The 27,341-nt window shown below is 36.7% G+C and overlaps 1 protein-coding gene across 1 annotated transcript; it reads right to left on the bottom strand.

The window, feature by feature from the left end:
• Positions 1 to 9,695: 9,695 nt before the first annotated feature.
• slc1a4 (solute carrier family 1 member 4) lies at positions 9,696 to 25,494 on the bottom strand. Its single transcript, XM_038299483.1, has 8 exons — positions 24,869 to 25,494; positions 16,671 to 16,713; positions 15,201 to 15,266; positions 12,203 to 12,369; positions 11,878 to 12,111; positions 11,588 to 11,782; positions 11,068 to 11,202; positions 9,696 to 10,830 (listed from the first exon to the last, which is right to left on the bottom strand). Exons 1-8 carry the CDS (start codon positions 25,429 to 25,431, stop codon positions 10,596 to 10,598), a joined length of 1,638 nt encoding a protein of 545 aa, XP_038155411.1. The 5' UTR covers positions 25,432 to 25,494; the 3' UTR covers positions 9,696 to 10,595.
• Positions 25,495 to 27,341: the final 1,847 nt, after the last annotated feature.

Raw genomic sequence — 27,341 nt, 5'->3', positions numbered from 1 at the left:
ATAAAAGCTTTTAATTTATTTTGTAGAACATAACAACACGAGAAGGATGCTGACGTTCTTCAATTTTTTTGTTTTCCACATAAAAATAGTTCTATTTAATTGATTCTACTTCTAGAAATAGGATGAAGACAAACAGAGGAACTCTATTTACACTGATTCTATTTTTCTAGATTTCCACACAGTACATAAGTAAATTAATCTCTGGTAAATAATGCTTCAATCTGGCTGTTTATTTTGGATACTATTACATTACAGATAAGATAGTGTTATATTGTCTTTTATAATTGTTAAAAGTGATTTTATATTTGAATAAACTTTGGCTGATTCTTAGTGTTGTGTTTATAGATGATGCCACTAAAAAAGAAAATAGACATAAGGAGCTATTTAAACAGCAAGCAATATAGGATGATGATAAAAGGTTGTTACATTTAATCCTTTACTATTATAGACGCACTTGTATAATAGAAACATTATATGAATGTAGGAAACAGATATAATGATGCAGGGCAGCCTCAGGGGGAAGCAGCTGCCCTTCACTGCTGCATGATGGAAGAAATGTGTTTGGAACGTTACCATAAAATAAGGGTTGAAACTAATGATTATTCTGCAAATTGATTAATCTGTTGATTATTTTTTTTATGAATTGATTAATAATCAGATCACCCAAAGGTTCCTTAAAGTAGATTTTTTTACGAAATGACCCCAGGTGAAACAGAAACGTTTCCTCTGGAGGAGTTCTGGATGGAGAATATTGACAGACTAAAAATTTTTTTTTTGTCCTAAATGCAAAATATTTACATATTTTTTCATAATCTTGGTATAATTCCTGCTCTAAGTGGGTCGCTCTATTGGCTTAAAGGCACATTTTAGTGGCTCTATACTCCAGTTATTGATTAATCAATTACTAAATCAGTTGACGAATATTTAAATTATTGATAGATGTGATTAATTGTTTTAGCCATAGAACAAATTTATGAAATGGGCTACATAGACTAACTACAGCCCAGATGTACAACTTGTACAGTGAAGTTAATATTTCAAAATCCTCAGTGTCAGTTCCTCTTATAGTTCCAGTGCACATGTAAATACAATACATTTATTTGCCGTCCGTTGAATGTATTATTTTGCATGACACAGAGAGAGCATATTAGATAAAAAAATAAGAGTGGATTTCACCTGTTTACCTCTGCACAATTATACATCTTCAAAAGAAAACACGATACGTCAACATATAACAGGCATATTTAGACTATATTTGGTTAAATAGGAATGTATTTACCTTCTGTCTTACTGGTAAGTTTAAATGCAAACATTTTCAAAGTGGAAAAAAGTCCTAATTGCACATTGAACAGAGCCAGTGATGCTTCAAACATTGCTAAACAGCATCTAGTGAGTGTAGTGCTTATAAGATTTGTATTAATCTAGGAAGAAATTATGCTGTTCTCTTTAAACACATCAAAGCCTGATGCTCACATTAAGCATTAAAAAAAAGAGTATGCATCTTTTTGCAAAGGACCAATGACATTAGACCAATGAAACTGAAGACCAATAGTGTCCCTACCAAAGCTGAAATCAAACCTATGCCTTTGATATTCTCTCTTGCCTTTAATCAAGAATATAATCCATATATGTAGCCCACTTCTCTGTTGTTTTTGATCCATCGCCATTCATTCTGTCATGTAACAACTTTTTACATTGTGCTAATAAAATGACATTAAAGGGGCCACTTATCCTCCAGAAAATGTGTCTGTCTGACTTGTTTTCTGTATGTTTCCTGCATATCGCTAACCTTTTCCCAAGCTCATAATGCTTTCTGCAGCCACGGAACAACTGCTGTTAAAATTAAATGTAACATCTAAATAACGTAGTACCTGTTTTCTGGATACACCCCCAATAGAAGGTGCTGCACCCATACCTTGTCTCCTACTCCACAATGAAAATGTAATTACACTCTTGCACATTTGGATCTTGTTCTAGTACACATAAGTAAATGTACTGACTAGTGGTCAAAGGTAGTGGGAAATAGATAATAGTTCATAATAAATAAATAAGATGAAAGAATCCAGTATCCAGTTCTCTCTTGAAAAAGAGACACACCTTGCCTATATTGTTCCCCAGCTTTGGTGCAAACACCTGTTTGCTGCTCTGCCAGTAGCCTACCCGTTATATGGCGCCATCTGCAGACTGAAAGAACATTTATGTGACGTGGTTAATATATATATATATATATATATATATATATATATATATATATATATATATATATATATATATATATATATATATATATATATATATATATATATATATATATATATATATATATATATATATATATATATATATATATATATATATATATTATAATATATATATATTTATATGTATATGTAGGAGACAGAGAACATGAGCTATCGGGATTATCAAACCTCCACTGGCTCAACTAAGCAAGTTTTTTCTCATTGCACTAATAACACTTTTAATCAGAAATGTTCCTGTTAATTTAATTTTAACAGCAGTTGCTCCATGGCTGTAGAAAGCATTATGGAAAAAGGTTGGTGATATGCAGGAAAATATACAGAAAACAAGTCAGACCGACAAATTTTCTGGAAGACAAGTGTCCCCTTTATAGTCATTTTATTAGTACAATATAAAAAGTTTTTACATGACAGAATGCATGGTGATGGATCAAAAACAGTGAAGTAGGCTACATTTATGATTATATTCTCAGAAAAAAAAGAAATAAATAAATGGGCTTGGTTGGAGACAAGACAGAATATAAAGGGAAAAGTTGGACGGCCTCTGTCGGATTCGAACCTGCCACGAAGCAAAAGCATCGCATTGAAGGCGGTCACCTAAGTCACCACGCCACCTCTCGTTAGTATTCAATGGTGAAACATTCCTTCTAATACCTGTGAATACAAAACATTAGTTGGCGATGCATGTTGATGCAAAACGTTTTTACGTGAAAATAGGCATGGAATGGATTCAAAATAACAGCAAAGTGTAAGTAGTGGATATATTCCTAAAATTAAGGCTTTGTGAAACGGCAATGCAGTGAATTCTGGCAATGCTGCAACATTGAGGTCTGTGCAGTTTTCCACAAAGCAGATCTGTGCTGAACTTTCTTGGTCTGGCTTGCCTTGATCAGAGATTGGATGCAACCAGTTCAAATGCATTGGCTGTGGGAAAAGAAGGGAGGACATCATTATCATATTAGGAAAACGCGCGTTAAATACGCGCGTTCTGACCGACACAACGCGCGTATTTAACGCGCGTTCTGACCGACACAACGCGCGTATTTAACGCGCGTCTTGTGGTACTATCATGACGCGCGTAAAAGGCGGCGCTTGTTGGTAAAAGACGGCGTAAAAAGCGGCGTAATCTCGGGAGAACGCGCGTTTTTTGCGGGTTAACTTCAATCTTAACGCGACAATTCAATGCGAAATATGACCTTCTTGGCTTGCCATACATTTCCAAGATGAATCCGCGCCGCTCCACCACTCTGAGCTGTCAATCCACTAACAGCTGCAGCTTGGATGTTGAGGCACCATCCGTGCTGCTTTCAAGACCGTGGGAATTTCTATAACGCTTTTCTTTTTTTTCCCAGGATGACTTTGCTACGGAGCCCGTAAAGGGACATTGAAAAAAAACTGTATTCTGCGCACCAGATACTGTCTCGCGCACATTAGATAATTAATGGTATTTTTCAGTATAGGCCTATGTCGTACTAGCTGCAGTCAGGGGCGAAGATAGATGGGGGGCCTGGGGTGGCCATGGACGACCTTAACCAATCATTGGTCACCCCTACCATTTTTTCCCTCTAACATAGATGGTGGCAGCAGTAATACTCTGAAGGAGAAATGTTCAAACTTATCAAACGTTTACATTTTTCATATATTAACAACTAATTGACAACAGACACACTGTGGTTAATTATGCTGGTGAAGATTCTCAGTCATCCAGGTCATAGTCATTACGTTCAAAATGTCTGAATTCAGACATTTTGAATTGAGGAAGCTTCCTGGAGGGGAAGCGAAACGTCTTCAAACCTTGGAAACAAAGTCCAGTGGTTTGTTTTTTAAACTTTTACAGAATGTGGTTAATTTTGCACATCAGTATACAAACATTAAAGATGATAGATACAGAATTTGTGCTCTTTTCAGAACTAAATGTGAATTATTTGGGGTAAAGATAAAATTATGTGCCTCTGCAGGTCATCTAAGAGTCTTCAGTGAAATCTTCGATAAATATCTACTTAACTTAAAAATTCATTAAATGTGGATATTAGTAGATTTAAATATAATTTTTTTGCAGAATGATTATAGATAAAAGTTCAATGACAATGTAAAATATGTTCGCCCCAGAACTCAAACCTGAAAGAATTTTGTCCAATATCCTATTTATTTAAAAAGCATAGATTTTTTACATATATGCGTATATTTGTTAGCAAAAGCTGCAGGTAAGGATAGTTTGTCTTTATTTAGAAAACATGGATGTTGTGCTCATTCCTGTTGGAACAGTGTAGATTGACCCTGAGGTTCCGGTGCCTTTCAGCCACCCCTCAATGTACATTGGTTATTGCCTGGCCCCCTATTAGGATTTTCTGGCTATGCCTCTGGCTACACAAAGGAAGATATGAGATTCATTCATTCGTGAAAAGATACAGAGGTGTGGTCACCTCGATGCAAATTGATGGATGTTCATAAAAGCCTTGGAAAAAGACCAGAAATAATACACCGGTCGATATTAAAAGAACATAATCCAAGAGGTGTGGAACTGCTATTTTATCAAGAGGCCAAACATCTGGCATTTAGACCGTATGACAAATTAAAGCTGGTAGTTGCATATCTGCATGGGTGGATTTTTTTAGGAGAATCATATGGATCAATCATGCATTAATGACCAGCAGTCTTTAACCGATTTTTTTTCTCTATCTCTCTTTTCTTTTCTTCTTTGGTTATTTTTTTTGTTAATAAAACATTTATTGGGCTCACTGTAAACACAATCATTAGCTGTTCAACTAGTCACTGACTGATGCTGGGGGTTTAAGAAATGTATTGCGTCTTTTCTAATTCTGCGTCAGGTTGCGCTCTCCATGGTGCTGAATATCTTTATATCCATATATATATATATATGTATATATATATATATATATATATATATATATATATGTATATATATATATCATTAGCTGTTCAACTAGTCACTGACTGATGCTGGGGGTTTAAGAAATGTATTGCGTCTTTTCAAATCCCGCGTCAGGTTGCGCTCTCCATGGTGCTGAATATCTTTATATCCATATATATCCATATATATATATATCCATATATATATATATATATATATATATATATATATATATATATATATATATATATATATATATATATATATATATATAATTTGAGAAATAGTTTAAAGATCTGGTCTCTAAGTTTTTTCCAGATGTTATTTTGTTTTTTAGGTAATTTAAGATAAAAGTAATTTTCACCTTTGAATATTATTTTTAATTCAGAATTGAAAGACAGAATACCAAGCCTGTACAGAAAACTGATATATTATAACAGAACAAAAAGAAAGTACAATTTAGGCCAATAAATATTTTTTGCTTTTTTGGAAAAGGCACAGCCCTAACCCTATATTACAGGAAATGCTCATGATGTAAGTAAGTGCAGTGGATCACAAGGCACCAACTCCAAGCATAGTCCATGTTTTGCAAGCCTCTCTAGTACTGATGACTGAGCCCATCACTATAGTTTCTTCCACTCAACATGTTTTTGTATGATTGGAAGCAACCCTCTAAACTAACAGCTTCTTAAAAATTAGATCCTCGCAATCTTCTCTGCCATGAAGAATGAGCTTTTGTGTGATGAACTTCAGCAGCTTATCTACCTTATAGAGGGTAGTCATTTTCTTATCATTGTGCAAGTGTCGATCAAAAATCCTCTTCTTAAAACTATTATGCTAAAATACAAGATTTTTTTTTTTTTTATAATCTTTAAGCCATCATCAAACTTAAAGGTATAGTGTAGGATGTTATTTTTCTGGGTGGATCATCAAAATAAGTGGTCCTCCTAATTATCAATCATTCTGCTGATATGTTTATGTAAGGCCGTCCTACGTGCTCGTCACCATTTTCACTTACCCGTGGTGGGTCTGATAATGAAAAAGATTGCAAATCTTTTTTTGGAAAGTAAGCTTGTATGAGGGATGCAAACAGAAACTTTTTACCAGAGTGTGCATGAGGAGAAATGGGCTTATGCACGCTCTCACACGCCTTTAATAGGCGTTCCCACTCAGGAGCGGGTACAGGGTTGTGTAGGTGCTTTTGTTTTGTTTTGTTTTTTTTGTAGCTGCGGGTCTTTTCAAAACCTCGCGAAAATCCTCCACTGTACCTTTAAAAGTGTATTCAATCTGTAGAATTTTCCGTTTTTTTTAAACTTATTACTGAAACGAATCACCATTTCAATAACATCTAAATATGTTGAGTTCCAAAAAAATGAATAGAATCTCCACTCAGCTGCATCTCATAAAAAAAGAAAACATCTTTAATGAAGACACGGGCAGCAGAACTAACGGCAAACAGTTGTGCAATGTTAGACACACATGGTACAGGTGAAAGAGTTATTTTAAATACTAAAGAGGAAAAGCAAAAATTACATACATTCTTACAAATCTTCAACAGGAAAGGTCTTAAAAAGATTAATACTATTCAGTATGTTCTAACAGTAGAAACATTAAAAACTGAGGCGAAAAATTGTTTAGCGTTAAAAATGTACACATGATTCTGAAAAGGATAACCAATCACAATAAATAATCAAATATATATAGATATATAATAAAAGGATATAAATTCATGGTACTAAAGCAACTGTAGATACATGTGATCATATCAGATGCAGTGTACTTAACCATATAATCACATAAGCCAGCATGAGGTTACTTAATCTGTGATATGTCTGACGTTTTCAATGACTTCCTTTTTTATATATATATTAAAGCAGACATTTGTAACATCCTCCCTGGATTTCACAGCTGAAGCATCCCCATCTCATCACCAATATTACACAAGAAAACCCTCATGTTTTAGTGGTCTTCACAGAATACATATCACATGAGCCAGCATTGGACCAGAACCATCCCCAGCATTAATAAATAGGACATGTTACCATTTATTTGCCTTGTACCACAGTTTGTTTAGCATTTTCACATTACAGCCACTAGAGGGAAGCAGGGGCTTATTGGTCAGTTAGTGTTTGCAGCTTTCAAGAGAGACTGAATTTGGCACAAGGTCATTAACAACAGCACCGGTTTCTACCCCACAATCCTAAACAGCCCCATCCAGAAAAATGGAGCTTAAAAAAAAAAAAAAAAAACAATAGTAACAACAAGATCCAGTGTTCATTAAAAGAAAAGACCAACAAACCACAAAACAATAAACATGTGCAGAAAGGGAGTCAATGATTGGAGTTTAATTGATGGGGAGAAAAATGACATGAGGATTATGTAATATGGATCACCAAAGTTTCTAAAACAGCTTGAAAAAAAAATAAACTAAAATAAGGCATGACAAATGATTGGAATCATGCATTTTAAAGTAGTGTTTGCACGAATGGAGGGTAAACCTTTTTTTTTTTTTAAGCAGCCACTATAAAAATTACATGACAAAACATGTTTGAATTTTAAACTGGAGTGCTTTTGTGATGCCAAACATAACGGGGTGCACCTAAACCCTATTCTTTTAATAGGATGATTTCAGCATTTCTGGGAAGCATAAATAGCTATAAGATGACTTCAAGTAAAAGTTACAATTCCTAAGAACAACAATTTAGGGTTGTATAATTTGTTATAATTTCTAATCCTTATACATTTTTTACTGATGTATTAGAGAGATATTAGGAGTATAATTGCCTGCTTATGCAGAAATTGTATCTTCTATATGAAGGGACCCTCAAAACATGACCTTTTACCATCCACAAGTGAAACGATTAAATATCCACATATGTGTTTTTGTGCATAAAAATATAAAGTATTGAATCATTTAAATCTAATAATTTCAAATTACACTATACATGATTTTGCAGCAGATATCTCCATCCATTTTGTTCTGCTTTACCCAGGGCTGGGAGCAGAGATGCTCACTCATTTTCTCTATTTATTGATTTATTAATATTCAATCAACTAATTCAAATAATTAAGGAATTTATTCTACATGTATCATGTAATCATGTAGTTAAATTATTTTCCTATTCAACAATTTATTAACTAAATTGTGGCACTTCAACCATTAATACCCCCCAAGCTGCCATAATGGAAGCATTTTGTGAATCATATTATACATTTTTCAACATATTTTTTAAAGCCAGCAAAGTTTTCGGGGTTTTTCTTTTTTTTTCTCCAAATTTACATGCAGTGCCCGCACATGGATTTTAAGATGGTCACCATTTTTACGACATCTACCGGCTTTGCAGAATTTAAAAAGGCAGTGTTATAGTTATAGTCATAGTCAAAGGAAAGATCTCTTTTAGAAATGTTTTTTTTTAACAACTGTTTGCTAAATATTTATACACCTGAGAAGCAAAAAAACGAAATAAAAGGCAGCCATAAGATGGGCCGTTTTCAATGCATTTTATTCCCCGATTCTCATAAATATCCTTGAATGTGATGTTTTTATTTTTCATAATCAACATATTCAAAACATGCAAGATCAAATTTTTGTAGAATAATTTGGATTTTGTTTTCCGTGGTACAGAGTTCATAGCTTCATTGGGTTTTTTGCCTCTTACTTAAGCATATTTATTTTCGATGGAAATTACTGATTTTAACTGTGTAAATAAACAAAAAAAAATTGCTAGTTTAAGAGTAATAGTCTTGACAGCCAAAGTTTCCTGTCTTGAGCAAAAAATTAACAACAGTAAAACCCATTAGCTTTGAATGATTATTAGATTATTCAGGGTTTAGAATTTACCAATTCATTCTGCCAAAACAAGCCCAAATATCTTTAACTAATACTATTTAAGATTGGGAGCTACACAGCAGAAAAATTCAGCTTTCAATAATTATAAAAAAAAACCCAGAAAATCTGTTAATTTAACCTGAATGGTGACTATCATCATTTCTATTAGACATGACAAGGTAATGGAATGTATCTGTCACAACAATGCCCAGCTATGATTCCCATAAGGTGAATGATGGCTCTGTGTTTTTTTGTTTTGTTTTATGATGGTATAAAAACAAAAGTCCTTAAAAATTTTCACATAACAAAGTGTGTTTCAAAGTGTCCGGTTAAATTGCCAGGTTTTTGATGTAAAAAATAAGATTTTGAAAAGATATTAAAGCTTCTTCAAAAAGTAATATGACAAAAATGCTCTAAAATTTCACAGTAAATTAAATAAATCTGGTAAAATGTGAAAACATAAAAAGATACAATAACCTAGTTGCAATAATGTGGACACCATTATACAAATCCTTAATTGAACCAGTTTCAGCAGCACTATAGTTGATTTGGATCTCAGACTACAAGTGAAGCTATAAAGTAAATCCATGTTCAGATTTTTAATCTAGACCCGAAAGTTTTACAAGATGTAAATATTCAAAACTTCAGCCATTGTGACATAAACTTGGTTACATTTAAGAAAACTAAACATAACATGATGCTGCCACCACCATGTTGAAATCTAGGTGTGATTTCCTTTTAATGGTTTGAAGTACAATTCCTGTGCTAAACATATTTTGAGGAACTGTTTTCCAAATGTTCTTGGGATTTTATCCTGAAAGTTTTTGCAATATTCCTGTTGTACCATATGTTTACCAAATAATGCTCATAGAGTCATGATGAAGCAACAAAAGTTAAAACTGCTCCATTTCTTTCTCCTGCAGCTTTAGCTGAGGGATGCATAATTCTCAAAAATACCAGCAGGACTTCATTTTAGTTTGATCGGATTATAGATGGGTAACGTTAGGGAAGAATGAATGCCAAAAATGTTTTATGAGGTGCTTCAATATAGTGTTAGTTTAAGGGTGTGCACAATGATGCAGGCAAGCCATTGCTGTGTTTATTTGGGTTTTATATTTTTAGCCTTTCATACTTTTTTGTTGTCGTTTTTCAACCAGGATTGCGCAAAATTTGTTATACTTAATGTTTGCAAATCGGTTTAATGATTCATTAAAATAGAATTTTAATTTTTTTTTTTTTACAAAAACCTGGCATCTTTACACACATTTTAAAGTTGCTTTAAGGAAAACATCTTGAACATTTATTGGAACGTTTCGGTCCTGTTTTAGAGATAATATGTACCTTTGAGTGAAAAAACATGAAACATATTAGATGACTTACCGATTATGATGAGATTTTAATTAGAAAAATATTTGTTTAATTTCATCACGTGCTATCTGGGATTAGAATCCTGGATGCTCTGCAGATTCTTCATTGCAGACTGTGACTTTTAACCTTCATAGTTGCAACCTTTTCTTTTTTTTTGTTTAACTTTTTTGTTGTGTTTTTTAAGAACATCAGGTCACACTGATGCCCGATAAGCAGCAACGTCACAAATCTCAGGTAAAATGGTCAAGAAAGGAAAGTTTGCCTGAGTTCACAGGACAGATTCAATGGCTTCGGGCAAGCCCTCCAAGATTTTAGTTTGACGCATGACGAGCGGCGACGTCTCCTCTTCCGCCTGAACATTGGCCACAGATTCAACCCTGACCTCTTCCAGCTCCGCCGCCACCTCCTGTTGATGCTTCTTTGACTCCAGCTGGTTGATGTGGTGGAGGATTCCTGCTCCCAGGGCGTCACCTTCAACGTTCACAACTGTAGTAGTACGATCACTGAATTTAAAAACAAATGGGAATAAACTAATTAAATGCGGTTCAATGTCCTTGCTAATAATCATGGCTTTCCGAGATCAGATTCCTTTTTCAGGAGGTGAACTCTATGTTTAAAGCTCTGCATAAAAAGACGACTTTTATCTGAAAAAACACTGAAAACCTGTTTAACTTGCTTTTCCTCTGCCCCCATAATACTGACTGTTTATCAGTGTATGTATTCGGTTTAACTTTACTCACACAATCCAGTCGACAGCCAGCATGAGGGACAGATCATTGGTCGGCAGACCGATGGCCTCAAGGATGATGGCGATGGTGATGATGCCGCCGGCTGGGATACCAGCAGCACCGACACTGGAGGCTGTAGCCGTTACCCTATAAGTGATCGAAACCATTAATGAATCTGTTGCAAAAAATGAAAAAAAGAAAGCTCTACATTCATTATGTAAACGCCATTTTACTTTATTCACTTTTTTTTTTTTTTTTACATTGTATGCATTGCTTTCCTTACAAAAAAGTATTGCACATTGCTGATTGAATCATGGACGAATCTAAATAGTGAAAAATCCTACAAGAGGCTAAAAAAGACTTGGGGTTTACCCTCCAACAGGACAAGAACTGTAAACCTTAATGGAGAGGGCAACATTTAGCTCAATGCATCATTGATGTAAAATGCATAATAATGTAGAAAAGTTTTAAAAAGTTGCCTTGAACCCTTTTTTTGCAAAACATCTAACTCCTTTTAAAAAATAAAACTTACAAGATGGTAAAGATCTGTCCTGCATTGAGCTCAGTATTGTTGAGCTGTGCGATGAAGACGGCAGCAATACACTGGAAAATGGCTGCTCCATCCATGTTCACGGTGGCTCCAATGGGAAGGATGAAGCGGCTAATGCGTTTGTCCACACCGTTGTTTTCTTCCACGCACTTTATCATTGAAGGAAGAGTTGCTGAACTGGTGAAAAACATCAAACAGCAGGGTGAAATTATCGCCTGGATGATCCATGTTGGCGAGAAAAACCAAATACGTTGGCCACTGTGGGAGAATACCTGGAGCAGGTGGCGAAGGCGGTGGTGAAAGGTGTGATGAGGCCTGAAAGGAAACTGTAGGGGTTTTTTCGTGTGAATGCAAAGTAGATGAGGGGAAGAACAATGCCTCCATGGATGATGTGGCCCAAGATTGAAGCGAAGATGTATTTCCCCAGACTTGTGACCAGAAGAACCACATCCTCCATTTCTACGATCTTACTTCCCACGAGAAACATGATGCCAAAGGGAATGTACCTAAGAAAGAAAGAAGGCATTACTATGAAAGAAGATCATTGGCACCTTTGATCAAACCTTGAACAGGTGGGGGCCATCCATCCATATTTACCACATGATCCAGGACACCAGCACCATCGTTGCCTCATTGAATGCATTAAAGAAACGAATTAGCTCTTCTCCCTCCTGTCCAAGCATCCGCAGGGCCACACCGAACACCATAGCAAACAGCACCAGACCCAGGATGTTCATGCCATCTGTTTCAGTTCCAATCGGCACCTAAAACATCCAGAAATGTTACACTGTGAGAACATGTACAAACTATACAGATTTTGAGAGAAAATCTCTAAAAAGTACTTCCATTTAAAATCAACAGACAAGAAAACAGAAATTTATCTTTGAAAATACGTTAAGCCTGAGCAGTTTAGGATATAAGGAGCACTAGAGCACAAGAAACTTTGCAGTGACATAAAGGAAGCACAAATAAAAAAAAAAAAATGAACAATTAAATTAAGATCTTAAAAAAAATGATGGCTTAAAAAAAACTTCATTACAACCATTATCAGTTCTTGCTCCATAGACCGTCAGTGAAAACATACACATACTTTATAGATCAGTTTAAGTTCAACTGATTTATATCTTGCAGTTTTTACACTTTTTCAAAACAAGGAAAAAAAAAAGAAAAATAAACACAGAAAGGCTCTATTGGCATTTTTGCACAACTAGAATAAAAGATTCACTGAATCCCAAATAGTGTTTTAAAGAACATCTACTCAGAATCCAATATACTTGTCAAGGTTTATTCATTCTAAGTATTTTAGCTTTTAATGAGAGATGATCAAATTCCAACAAAACATTTTAAAACTGAGTTAAACTGCCGAAAAACGCTGTAAATTAGAAGCCATCAAAGCCATATCTTCTTATGGGTCTGTGCACAACCCAAGAAAAATCCACCCAACTTAGTGTAGAAAGGCAAAAAGGGGGAAACAAGTCATGCGGAATGTAACTGAAATTTTTTTTTTTGCATCTTTAAGGCTTGTGCAATGCCCTAACAGCAAAGGTCCCTAAGTGCAGAAATAATTCATTACCAATATAAATAACTGATTGCAGGTAAAATGTTGATTATTCATATTCTTGGGAGAAATATACTTAAAAATCAAAACTACCATAGTAAGGTAGGTGGGAGTGCCAGAAGTGTTTTTATTTAATAACATATCTATTTTTTTTATCTCAACACACACAAGAGTTCAATTAAGACCAAAGTGTTTGAGTACATACAGCTAGCACGGCAAAAACATACATGTTGACCCAAAGCCAACCAGAACTGTTTTTTTAGTTCTTTAAATATGTTTCCACAACAGCAGTTGCTCAGCCAGTCTAAGCCTGGTCAGGAACAACATGCGCCCCCCTCATTTATGGTAAAGTAAACTAGTCGAGCTGGAGAGCTTATACAGTCACTCTCGTTTGTACAGCACTCCTTACTATAGAGAGAGCTTGCACGGTTGCACAGGTCTCAGGCAGCAGGAGAATTCAATGAACTGGATGATGGATAATGAATAAAGACAGCAACAAATCCTGAGCTCAATCCCTTCATAGTGCGTTGAGCTCTCCCACAGCCTGACCAGCTTTGACCAATAACACTGAACTGAACAACAAACCATGACCTGTTATAGCCAGAGAGATATTTCAGTTATTTTAGATTCCCTTTATTTACCTCTCCTTAAAATTTTAATTCTCCTTCTCTCATATAGAGCCATAAATAATCAGGCTGAATCATGTAAGAAAGCTCTGATTGTTCCTTACAATTTTTAACAGTAGAGCTGGAAGCAGACTTTTGTAGTTTTCAGGTTTTTCTCTTATGAAAGCAACTACCAGATTTATTCTGAGGCAGACACCAAACTATCTTTTTCAGACCAAGTTCAAACAATCTTTTTTCATAAAATGTATAATTAGAATCGCTCAGATCATCCTGAGTTATGTCTATACCTATGCTGTTCTAGGCTTAAGCCGCTGGAGGACATGGAGTCCACTTCTCCTTGCTTTTATTTTCTCTTACTACTCTCTAATTTTGCATTATTTGACATTTTTACAACATTTACATATTCAATAGTTTTTTGTTTTCTTCTCATTGTAGTTACACCTGGCCTGACGTGTTCAGCTGAGTCCAGGAAGGAGGCAACCAAAATGTTCTCCTGCTGTAGATGATACACCTGCTGTTTAAATTTGGTTGTGATAGCAGAGTTTGGACCAAGCTTCTGTTGTTGAACAGATGATCCCAAATTTGATTTCAAAATGGAAAAAAAAAGGCACAATCATAACTTTTCAACAACTTTACTTCACAGCTTGTAAGAGGAGTTTCCTTTTCTTAAATATGGTCCAGAGCATTATGATCAAACTTCTAGGCACTAATGTAAAAAGAACATTGTTGCAGAGGTCATTTAGAAGTCATTTAGATGAAACTTGGCTAAACTATGTTTTTTTGGGGGGCAAAAAAAAAGTTTATTTTTTTTTCTGGTAACCCCTCTGAACAATCTGGATGTTTTTCTTTATATTTTTATCTGGTTGCCTATGGAGTCTGAGTTGCAGCTCTTACTTTTTGTAATTCCTCTGAACTTGATGCCATTGGGGTGAACTTGGCTTTACTTTCACTAGATGGGGAAATGTCTTAAATGCATTCCACCTGTGAATAACATTGTTCTTTGTAGAATATGATCTCCAAGTTGTTGACAAAACTACCTTATAACCCGGTATCAGATAAACAGGCAAACGCCATGTGGTTTTCTGTGGCGTGGTTTTTCTACAAAGGCATTTTTTATATATAAAAAAAAAAAAATTAAACTTTTATACTACGAAATTTAGTTTTTCTACATTCAAAGTCCAGCTACAACAAGAAAAACAATCTAAAAATCACAACAGACCTTCCCATTGGTGCAGCACAAATTGCCTATTGAGTTAGTCTGCACCGATTGATAACTCGCTTACACACCAAGTGCTGAAAGCAAACAGATAACTGTTTGGGTGGGTGGCTGTCGATGAGAGCTCCTTTCCTTTTTAGAAATAAAACATCTGGCCTTTCGTGTCCAATAATCTTTTGTGCTTTCTGTGCTTACCTTTTGATAGAGGATTGTCCCATTGGTATCGTTACCCACAGCAACCATTTTGTAATCCGTGGCATACTATAACATAAAACATAAACATTATATTGTTAGAAATGTGTGCTCCATAAATCTGTTTTTATGCACTAATGGAAGGCCCCAACAGGAGTTTTATATGCATCATGACTTAATTCATTGCCCCATGCAAAAATGCAGATGTATAAACAGGGAAATTGTTAACATAAGGTGACTAACATGGAGCCTGAAATACCATTGAATATGTTTAATGACTTAGATCACACTAAATTAATGAAAAATAGGTTTGGCTGTAATGTAAATTAATGTAAATCCTCTGCACTTAAACTAATTAGATATAGATCTCCTCAAAGTTCAGTGCTTGGATGTTATTTTTCAGCCTGAAAAAAATTATTATTTAGATGATATTGTACTAATTATCCAAAAATAAAAAAATAACGATAAAAAAATAAAACTTAACCAAATCTATAAAAAATAATTCTCAAAACATCAATCATTAGCAAGGATTATTGAGCAGTACCTTATTCTTATGGCTACAAGAAGCAAATTGCTTATATTCTGCTAATAATAAGATAACACGGGGCATTTTTAAGCCTGTATGCATAGTTTTGACCATGTGCAAATTAGACCACATTCATAACACATATTTAATAATATAGTTAAAATAAATAACTGAAAGTTAAAAAATTGACGTTGATGCCCATAATGAGATATACATTTTTTACTGTATTTCTTTTATTCTTTTTGTTTTTATTGTAGTTTTATTTATATTTACAGGGCATTACCCCAAGAAGTAAAAAAAATCTGATATTTCTTCTAATTAAATTAAACAGCTTTTTGCAATCTCTGCAAGGATTTATTTAAATCTACCCTCCATTCTGCTTTTGTGGTTTAACCCACATTTAAACCCCTTCACTGGGGCTCTCTCACCGTACTAAATGCATGTGTTTCAGGGATTTATTGAACTCTATGAACTCTGCTTCTCTTGCTCTGCCACTTACTGACCAGCTTGTAAGTTTATAATTCACAGAGAGGATTTTGTGCTTGACTGAAATGAGAAAGGTGTGAATGCTTTGACAGCTGTAATTGGACGCACTTTTCCTGGAGAGTGTTTGCATAGTCATTTCACGCCTCGCATCCTAAAATATTGAATTTTCCTTGTTTTCCTTTGGCTTAAGCACACAGCAAACATAATTCTAGGAAATGAAGCGGGCACTGTTCAAGAGTGGGTTGCTAGGCTAGTGGGAACGGAATGGTTTTGCCATGGTAACGGGTGTTGGAGAAAGACAAGGGGGGTTAAAAAAAAGGCTTGCAGGAGCGGGGTCTTTGGGTGTTATATTGCCTCTGTAAATGAACCTGGAGAGGCATCCACGTGGTCGGTAAAATAAATTAGGACGAACAATCCAACACAACATATGAAAGGAAAGCCACCAGAGAAAAGTCACTTACAGAACGGAAAGCAGCTGCCACCAAGTTCGATGGAAACAGATTCCTGAGTTAAGAAGAGGGGGAAAAAACAAATTAGATGCAGATAAAACCAGAGCCATGGTGATGCAGTTTCTGATGTGTCAATGGGTTTAATCGAGCTGAAGCTTCTGGAAGAGGAAATGTTTTCCAAACCAAGCCTGAATCAAGTGGCCCAAACATTATTTTTTTTCCACCCTATAAACATGAAAGTCTCTTTTCCACATTTAGAGACACATTTTAACATTTTTATCTTATTGAACCAAAATCTTAATACATTTGAGAGCTCACTCCACATTTTAATGAATCAGCTGTTTTCCAGATATGTGTCGTATGGAAACAGCTCTGAGATCAGACCCAGAACCTAGTGTAAGGATGAACATTAAAGCAAAGAAAGCAAATAAGGCTTCTAGGAAACTCGAACAACCTCACACACTTAAAAACAAACAGTTTTTTGAATATAGATTCTAATCTATTTTGATGTTTGTTATTTTGTTGCACAAATGGCTTTTATTCATCAGTACCTCAACATGACATAAAACTGAGAAATAGGGATGCAACATTCAGGAAATGGAGTGAAGTTGAGATTTAAATTTGGGAAAATGTTTATCCACGGAAGTTTGTGCATCAACTCTACCAAAGAGCTCCTAGGCAACCCTTAATTAACACTCCTAAATGTTTTAACAAACCTTTGGTGCAGGACCATCAAAAGTTGGCCTCAATGGAGGTTTTCCTGCCTCAGCACAGCTGATTTTCATTGATAACTGATTAACAAGCTTTAGCTGAACAGCCATAATCAGAATCAGCTGTGCTGAAGCAAAAAAAAACAACTAAAACCTGCAGGACAGCGACCATTGAGGGCCGATTTGCTGGCCATAACAGAACAGCTGTTCTTGTTCTGAGATTTAGCAAAACACACCTGGACTCTATTTACTAATTAAGTGACTTCAATACAGCTGGTCGCACAGGACTGCATTTAGGGGTAGGAGAGTTAAAGGGCCTGAATAAACAAACATGCCACACTTATCAGATTCTTATCAACAGACAGTGATAACACCATGTTTGCCATTTGCTGCTCTGTTTTGTTCCAAAACTTTTAGGGCTGCAACTAATAATTATTTTGCCAATAGATTAATCTGTTGATTATTTTGTCAATGAATCAATTGATAATCTGATAGCAAAAGGTTCCTTACAGAAGATTTTTTTACAGCATTAAACTAAGTAAAACTAAAACTTTTCCTCTTGAGTTCTGGATAGAGCATATTGACAAAAGTTTTTTTATCTTAAAGTTAAAATATTTACATATCTTTTTATAATTTTGACATAATTACTAAAAGAGCTGCTCTGTCAGCTAAAGGCATGTTTTAGTCTTTGTGCTCCACTTGACGATTAATCGATAACTAAATTAGTTAGGGATAATATCAATAATCAATTAATCTGATTCATTGTTTTAGCCCAAATCACTTTAAAGTCTATTAAAGGAGAAGTTCGGTTTTTTACACTTTAAGCCCATTTTCTGTAGTGTCCAGGATGAAATCGAATGATCGCCACCAAAAGTTTGACAATTGCTCCTGTCTCTGCTTTTTGGCTCATTTAGAATCCACCCCTGGCTGCTTCAGAATGGCTTCCATAGAGCATGTCCGATTATGTCCTTAAAACAACCTTAAACGTTCTTTTTTTTTAAATATGCTACTCACCGGGTCGTCAGCGCTGTTCAATGACGTTCCAAAAAAAGTTTCGTGAAGAAAAAACGTTCCTGTAGTGTTTTATTTAGCATTTTGTAAATCCCATTGAGTTCTGTAGGAATAGTCAATATTCCGCTGCCACCGGAAACGGAAATGGGGCCTGTTTACACAGTTGTAGTCTTTTCGCTTCACTCTGTGTACTCCGAAGTCGAGGTGCTAATGTCTCTGTTAAACACTTTAAAAAACTCTGAAAATGGAATACGAAAGGTGGATTCTTGATTCTCGACGTCGGAGTGCACAGAGTGAAGCGAAAAGACTACAACTGTGTAAACAGGCTCCATTTCCGTTTCCGGTGGCAGCGGAATATTGACTATTCCAACAGAACTCAATGGGATTTACAAAATGCTAAATAAAACACTACAGGAACGTTTTTTCTTCACGAAACTTTTTTTGGAACGTCATTGAACAGCGCTGACGACCCGGTGAGTAGCATATTTTAAAAAAAGAACGTTTAAGGTTGTTTTAAGGACATTATCGGACATGCTCTATGCAAGCCATTCTAAAGCAGCCAGGGGTGGATTCTAAATGAGCCAAAAAGCAGAGACAGGAGCAATTGTCAATCTTTTGGTGTCGATCATTCGATTTCATCCTGGACACTACAGAAAATGGGCTTAAAGTGTAAAAAACCGAACTTCTCCTTTAAAGCTGGTGGCTGTAATAAAGGCAGTATTTTATTTCTAAACACTTAACAAGAAAATTAATTGGATTTGAATGAATAATCCATCTAAGCTGGGTCCCCAGGATAAGATCCACAGCATCTCTGGGAAGAGGCTCGCTGGGGTTTGTGAGTCTGTGACCTCACATCAGACAAAGACATTAGATGGATGATATTGGCACCATTATTTAACATATACATTTTTGTCTGAACTGAATTCACAACACGGAGAATGTTTGATGGCACATACAGACCCAGGCTGGGAATCCAACCTTGCTGCTGTTATAACAGGACAGACATCACTCTGTAGCTCACAGGTAGCCTTTATTCTGCTTATTTTAAAGAGATAAATGAAAACAATTGTTAATGAGCGTTCTGTTCAGATGTAATCAGAGCAAAAAGCTATTTTTTCTGTAGTTTATCTGATCGTATTCATTCCTCCCACTGAGTTTATTATCAAGCTGTGAGATAAGCATACTGGGATTACTGGGAGTACTGGGAACCCCCCCCCCAAAAAAAAAGAAATGTGTGGAGATTTGGAAACTGTATCTTCTGGGATTGCGTTGTATTGTCCAAGAACATCAACTCTTTGCACAAGTTTGTTTCCACAGCCGGTAAGCAGATCCAGTCCCCTAATGAGTCCAGTAAACTTTACCCTCACTCCTGGGCTGAATGTTGATTCAGTCAATACATGACCTCGGCCGGTCATACAAACCTGCAACTTTTTTCCACTGTTACCGAACACAGCAGAGGGTAAATGTAAAATTCCCGCAGGAACTAAGCTGAAGGTCAGGTTGCCCTTTATCACATGATTGAGGTGGGCATTTGGGAAACGGCATGTTTTTCCCACACTGCAGTGAGATCCATGGACATATTTTTTTTTTTTTTTTTTTTTTAAGCCATCATATGTCAGCTTCCTAGTTAGCCAGAGCTGAGCATCGTTTCGTTTTAAATCCGCAGAATCACAGGTTAAACTAATGCCAGCTGAAGGGAACCTGGCTATAATGACAGTTTAAAACAAACACCTGCATGTGTCTGACTCTGTAAATGGGAAAACAGTGAACAGAGAATGCCTGTAATCTGTTAGAAGCGGTGAGATCAAACAGACTGACAGAACACATGGTAACAACAACAAAGATTTCAGCTGAAAGGATTATAAAACTCTGTTAAGAAGGTAAATCGAGACAGAGTGAGGGAGCTGGGTCTAAACTCTGGAGCAAATCCAAATTAAATATTCAGGTTGTAAAAGGAGAACATTCAACTAGAGCAAGGAAAATATTGAACAAACTCAAATCAACTCAAGCATTTACCTCCTAGTGGGTCTATTTCTGCAAAAGTCTCCACTGAACTTTCCAAACTACTAGAAGATTCACTTAAGCTGGTCCTGTGGCTTAAAAGTTATATTATTGAGACCTCTAAAGGGCTCAGCATTTTCCCTTCCCCACATGTTACTGCACACTGCCGACTAGCTGGCTGAAAGAGGACTACTATTCAGACAGGAATAGAAGCCTTTCATCTACTAAGGATTTGCACATGTATCTTTTTTTCTGCACTTATGTTGGACCTATGGTACAAATGCATCATTCAAAGAGCCCATTTTCTTCATTTTAGAAATACTTCTAATGATGAAAAATATTTGGTGGTCATTATGTGAAAACTAAAGGAACTCTAACCTTGATCTTATCTAGGGCTTAATGTAAGGTCACATAAGTAATTGAAAACCAAGTTTTTACTCCTCTGTAAGTCAATCAGGAACAGAACGCCAAAAAAAACAACAACAAAAAAAAACTAATTAAGGTCATAAACAACATTACTGTAACTGTGAGGAGAAAGATATTTTATCTCATCTGACGTATCCACACCTCTGCAGTTTATATGTGAAGGGCTGTGGCATTTAAAGAGACTATACAACCCAGTGAACCAGAGTGTGCATGCAGAGGACATGCAAACTTCTTGCAGACAGGATTTTAACTCACAACCTTTGGGATGGAAGACAAGAAGGATAACAAATGGGCCTCCTTCCGCAGAAGAAGAAGGAGCTAAACTAGAACCAATAATAACACCTAAACAGTCATGGACAGAGAGGAAAGTGGAATCCTGATTCTGCACCACCCAAAGAAGAAGAGGCTGGAGTTTTTGTTTGATTTCTGGCTGAAGAAAAGAGGCACATTTCCACATGTAGTGACAATCTAAAAGATAATACAGCAAAACGAAAGCCACAGGTGGACATTTTCTCCTTCGATTGATCATAAGGTCTGCAGAAGATTAAGTCATATTATAGATGATGATGCATCTGTCCATCCAGCAGAGTGCAGCAAGTTTGGGTTTTTTTAAGACTTGAAAGACTTAAAGCTAAACTAAAATGCTTTTGGTTCATGAATCCACCCATGTTTTTTCTACTTCATCCGACATAAAGAGGAAGTATTAATTAATCACATCAATTCCATTAATTGTTGGCAACCAAACAGGAAGCTTCCACTCTTTTTAAAGGATGTTTGGGATGTTTCCTCCAAGAGAAGCTATTCTAAATCCGTTTTTTTAAGGGTCACACCTTCCTAAACTAAAAAACAAAAAATACTTGACGAGACCTGCTTTTAGAGTGAAACCGGACACTTGCTGCAGGAGAGGTCAGAGGTCATCAGTGCTGTTAGAATTCACCCTCTGGGAAGGTTTCAGCACACTGGTTCAGAGAGGGCTGGTATTGTGCAGAAATTGTGAGAAGGATTTTACTAGGACCTTTCGGAAGCAGTGGTTCTGGAAGGAGAAACTCTTATATCCAGGATCCTCTTTATGGATACTTTATAAACTTTAGTTTGCTCAAAACTGAATGAAGTCTAAGTGATGAAAAATTTACCAAAGAAAGAGTTTGTTTTTGTTTTTTTTAAAAGCCTAAAAACTAAAACTCTACATATCAAATAAGAGCTCAGCAAATTATTCTTTGGTTCAACAATATAAGAAAACCACAAACAGAAGAGCAGAGATTGAGTCCAGTCCTTCTCTGGGTGAGTTTAGAGCCGGTTCAACCTGCCTGATAGTCCGGCTGGGAACCTGGACCCAGACAATCCATCTGCTGTGATGATAAGGGCCAAGTGCTGAGAGCCACAGTGTTCAGTTTATTCTGCAGAGAGCCAAAATACACAGCTACAACAGCTGTCAACTTCTCTCAATGTGTGGGAACTTATTATTAGGCCCAACGAAGGCCGCTGAGCAGCAGGCTTATATTAATAACCCAACACGACCACAACAAGTATCCTCTACCTTCCAACATTTAAACGCAAATATGCTATTTAAAAATCAGGCTTAAATAATCAAAACACACCAAATATCAAAATAAGCCTCCGACAGATTTTAAAATAAAATGAACTGGCTGTTCTAACAAAATATTAGAAAAAAAAAAAGTAAAATTGGGCCCACAGCATCACACATCCTGCACCCTACTAAACACTGGGTGTGAGATACATGTCCACCTGGAGTCTTTATCTCCTTTGACAAGTTGGAGTTAATGTCCCATTAGAGTTTGCAAACCCAACATGTTTATGTTTGTGAAGGTAGGACAAACAAGGATCTTTCTTATCATTGGTTCCAGATAAGCAGGTAGCTTGTAGATTGTTGATAGCTTAAAGGAGAAGTGGCCTTTTAGAAATTATATTTTAAGAATTTAAATGATTTGTAACTTTTTTTGTCAACTTTTAGACCAATCTTTGTTAAACTGATAAATCTTTGAGGCATTCAAATATTTTTTAAACTCTCCAGATGAACCAGTGGTGTGTCTACAATTAAGAGGTTTTTGACAAATTACAGATTTAAAAGAAGGATCTTTGACTCTTTGTTGGGAGTCTGTCACAAGGCACAACCTCTTCCCGTTTCTTTAGATGCATTTAAGATACAAAAAAAATAAACAAATACACAGATTGATGGCAGAAAGCAGAATTTTAGCCCTGGCAAAGTGAGTCCAGCAGATCATCTAGGTTATAGCCATGGCGGTTCTAGAGAGGGGCCATCAGGGCCCCTGTAGAACTAGTCCTGGCCCCAGTGATGAAAACATGACTATGAAACTTTGACAGTGGTTTAAAACAATTGCACAGTATTGGCAGACTCCATTCATGATAAAAAAAAAATGCATATCTAAGCAATTCATTATTTCATACATTCTAATTTTTGTTCATTAGGAGTTGAATTTGTAATTAAGCATGCCTGTCCACAACTTTCTACACCTTTGTAGAAATGGAAAATGGTCAAACTTTTCGGCCACTTTAATCAAGCTTAAACTTTTTCTTCTGGGGACATGCGACGGCTGTGCAGGGCCCAGCAGGGTAGAGAGCCCCTTCTTGATTTGAATTGCAAATCAAAGCAGTAGTTACACAACACTGATGGTTCCATTGATGAAAGGGCAGATTAGGTAGAGCATCCACATGACTATGACCCCCCACCACCGGAATCCCGTGTGGAGATGGAGAGTGGGAGCTGACCCAGTTACAGAGCAGCTGACATGTAAACTTCAGGGTACCATGACCCACACTGAAAGGGTCCCATCAGTGGATGTAATAGCTTAATACGACCCTTACAGCGTTTATAAAGCTGCTTCTTCTTCTCCATCCACTGCAGAAACAGGACAAATGACACTGATACAGTTTCCACAACATGTAGTTCATAAAACACCAGAAATAAACAAAAACAACACTTTTCAGAACCCCATTATTAGGGTTGAGATACGCCCTTACAGGCTATTATTCCACCAACACAGACAACTTCAAACATTTCCTCTGTATATTCTCTTCTTCCCTCTGATTAAGTCAATAAAGGGCACAATAGCAACAAAACACAAAAGTGATGATGCAGAGAAATTTTTTTTTTTTTTTATTTCTCACGTGCATACCTTAAGCTAACTTTTGATTTATAAAATAAAGGGCTATTTCACTGTTTTTTTTTTTTTCCAGGACTCTAAGTTTAAAATCAGGAATCATTAAAACAGTAGACATAAACTAGATTATTCAATACTAAAGATGTTAAATATAGAGAAATCCTATTATCACCAGTGAAAACACCCAAAAAAGATTGTAATAGCTTTTTTGGGGGCATTTTAAGCTCAATAAAATATATTTGTTGTTTTGTGTTTTTATAAACATGTGCTCAAAATCCCAAATTACTTAATAACAGATTATTAAAATATATATTTATTTAAGAATCTAAAGTTAAAAAAAACTACTTAATCTATTCACAATTGTGAATCGTTTAAGTGCTTGGTATAATTTATGAGGGTTATTCAAAAATATATATATATATATATATATATATATATATATATATATATATATATATATATATATATATATATATATATATATAACACAAGCTTCACTATCAATTAAAATGTTAATTGAGGTGCCTCAATTCAATTCAGTTTATTTATATAGCGCCACATTCACAAGACATGTCATCTCAAGGCAATTTACAGTTCAACCAGATCATCCAGTCAAATTGATTCAAACTAACATTCAATTAATGTTAATTGAAATTGATTCAATTAACATTAAGCCAATTGCAAAAATTTATATGTAAATTTATTTTAATGGAAAGTTTAGGTTAAGCAATTGTTATTTTTTTGTTTTGTTTTTTGTCTGCACCTGAAATGTAAATTTACTTTAAAAATGTTAGTGCACATTGTTTTGAAAGAGTTTTATTTATTTATTTTTTTCAGTGCATAAAGCCATATTTCAACCACTGAAATGATTATTGTGGTGTGGAAATGTGGTAAAAGGTGAAGCGGCGCGCGGTGGGCTTACCTGGCCAGGTCCAGGAAGGAGTCAGTGGTCTCCTTGTTGCTGCTGACGCTCTCCAGCCCCAGGCTGTTGGTGTTCAGGGCTCCGGCTCCAACCCCCGGTTTGATGATGAAGGCCAGCGCCACCCCGATCCCCGAGGCGATCAGCGTGGTTACCAGGAAGTAGGCGACCGCTATGCCCCCCAGCTTTCCCAGGGAGCGGGTGTCCAGGCTGGCGGCGCCGGACACCAGGCTGCAGACCACCAGCGGCAGGATGATCATCTTCAGCATCCGCAGCAGCATCTCTCCGGGGAAGGCGAAGTGGCTCATCTGCGCTTTGGTCAGATCCATGCTGCGGACCACCATGCCGAGCCCGACGCCCACCAGGACGCCGGACACGGTGAGGATCACCAGCAGGTTCCGGCTCAGGAAGGCGCACAGCCTCTCCCTGAAGCCTCTCTGCTTTTTCTTCTGCTCCTCCTGCTGCTCCTCCACGCAGGGCTCCTCCTGCTCGCTGTTCTCCAGCATCCGAGCTGTGGACGCGGAGCTGGGCATCGCATGTCCATTGAGCTCGCTCTTTTTCTCCATCTTTTTTTTTTTTTTTTGTCTGGGGAGCAGACGGCCGTGTGTCTCAGGCAGCGTGGGTTGAATGTCCACGCATGGAGTGGTGGGCTGTAAAGGCCGAGTGCAGAGGGGGCGCGGTCAGCCAATAGAGATGGAGCAACGACGCATTATCCAATGGAGCATGCGCACAAAAGCTCCTTCTTTATGGTTTCACCAAATGATGCAAGAGCAGAGAAGATTGCCAGGGTGTGATGGATAGGGATGGATGAAAAAAAGCAAAATACAACTAATCATACACCAAAATACATGTGCAGTTTGCATCACAACCTGTAACCTGCAACTAGTAAATCAGTACAACACAGTTATCCAATCTGTGCAGAGCCATCATTTGTCTGATGGACAAAAAGAGAAATATAGGTGTGTTCTGATCTAAAATGACCATGTCTCGCAATTAAAACTAATCAGTAGAGGTTTTGTTGCACTAATGCAATGTTTGGATGAGCTGCTTTAAGAAAACGCCCTGATTAGAACAGTTTTTTAAAAGCTAGCACATTTATCATTTCCTTATAGGAACAGATGTTCTACTAGTGAAAAGAATTGACTATAGTAATTGGCCCTACGGTACTAGTGAGCCACCAAGTGTGGTGTGGACTTAGTAGTCAAGATTTTTTAGCTACGCCGTGAAGAACTGTGGAGCAAAAATTTGTCACCTTGGTATAATTAGAAGTTAACAAGTTGAAATTTGAGGTAACACTAAACAAAGCATGCACATACAATTATACACTTAAGTGACATCCAGTTCCTAATCCATAGGATGTTGTTCCATCCTTTGCAGCTAGAGCAGCTTCAACTATTCTGGGAAGGATGTCTGCATGGTTTATGGGACTTTCTGATCATTCTTCCATAAGTGAATTTATGAGGTCGCACAATGATGTTGGGCAAGACAGCCTGGCTGTCAGTCTCTACTCTAATTCCAATTCCTACAGGTGTTCTTTCAGGTTGAGGTTGGTAATCTGTGCATGCCAGTCAAGTTCATCCACACCAGACCCTGCCATCCATGTCTTTATGAACCTTGCTTTGCATTGTCATGTTGCAAGAGGAAGAGGGCAACTCTAAACTGTTCCCACAAAGTTTGGGGCATTCAAAACGTCCAAAAGCATTCAGAGTTAAGGGGACAAGCCTAGCTCAAGAAAATCAACCCTACACCATAATCTCCCCTCGCCACCAAATTGTACACTTGGCATTTTGTGGTCAGACAAGTACCGTAAGTATCTGTCAGATTTCCAGATAGAGAAGCATGATTCGTCCTTCCAGAGAATTGATTCTTCACAGGTCTGGAGTCCAGTAAAGACCTGTTTTGTATAAGTGCATCCACTATTTACATTGCAGATGGTGATGTATGGTTTGGATGCCTCTGCTCCACCATAGAAATAAATTTCCTGAAGCTCCCTGCTCCCTGTTCTAGAGCTAATCTAAAGGCCACATGAAGTTTGGAGGGGGTTAGGGACTGAATATAAATAAAGTTGGCGACCTCTTCGCATTAGCTAAGTTAGTTTACGTGGCCTATCAATTTATGGATGTCATTCCCAAAACACTTTTTTTTCTGATTCAACTGACCATTGACTGTGTAATACTTTGGAGTGAAGATATTTCAGGCCAGGTTTTGTTGCACAGGAGGCTCCCTATCACAGTTCCACACTGGAATTCACTGAGTCAGTAAGATTGGCACTTCTTTCAAAAATGTTTATAACAACAGTCTCCATCCCTGGGTGCTTGATTTTATACACCTGTGGCCATTGAAGTAAATAGAAAAGTCGTGTGCTAAAATCATTGTTTTTGCCTACATGGAATATTTTCTAAATGTCTTGCAATACTTGTGGATGACAAGACCATGACCTTTTGACCTTCACGTCATGTCACATTAGCCAGGACTT

Source organism: Cyprinodon tularosa, unplaced genomic scaffold (genome assembly GCF_016077235.1).
Source record: "Cyprinodon tularosa strain WSP-4 unplaced genomic scaffold, ASM1607723v1 ctg43, whole genome shotgun sequence".
NCBI classification, from domain to species: domain Eukaryota; kingdom Metazoa; phylum Chordata; class Actinopteri; order Cyprinodontiformes; family Cyprinodontidae; genus Cyprinodon; species Cyprinodon tularosa.
Note: the sequence above shows the minus strand (reverse complement) of the source record. Positions and strands in the feature narration are given on the sequence as shown.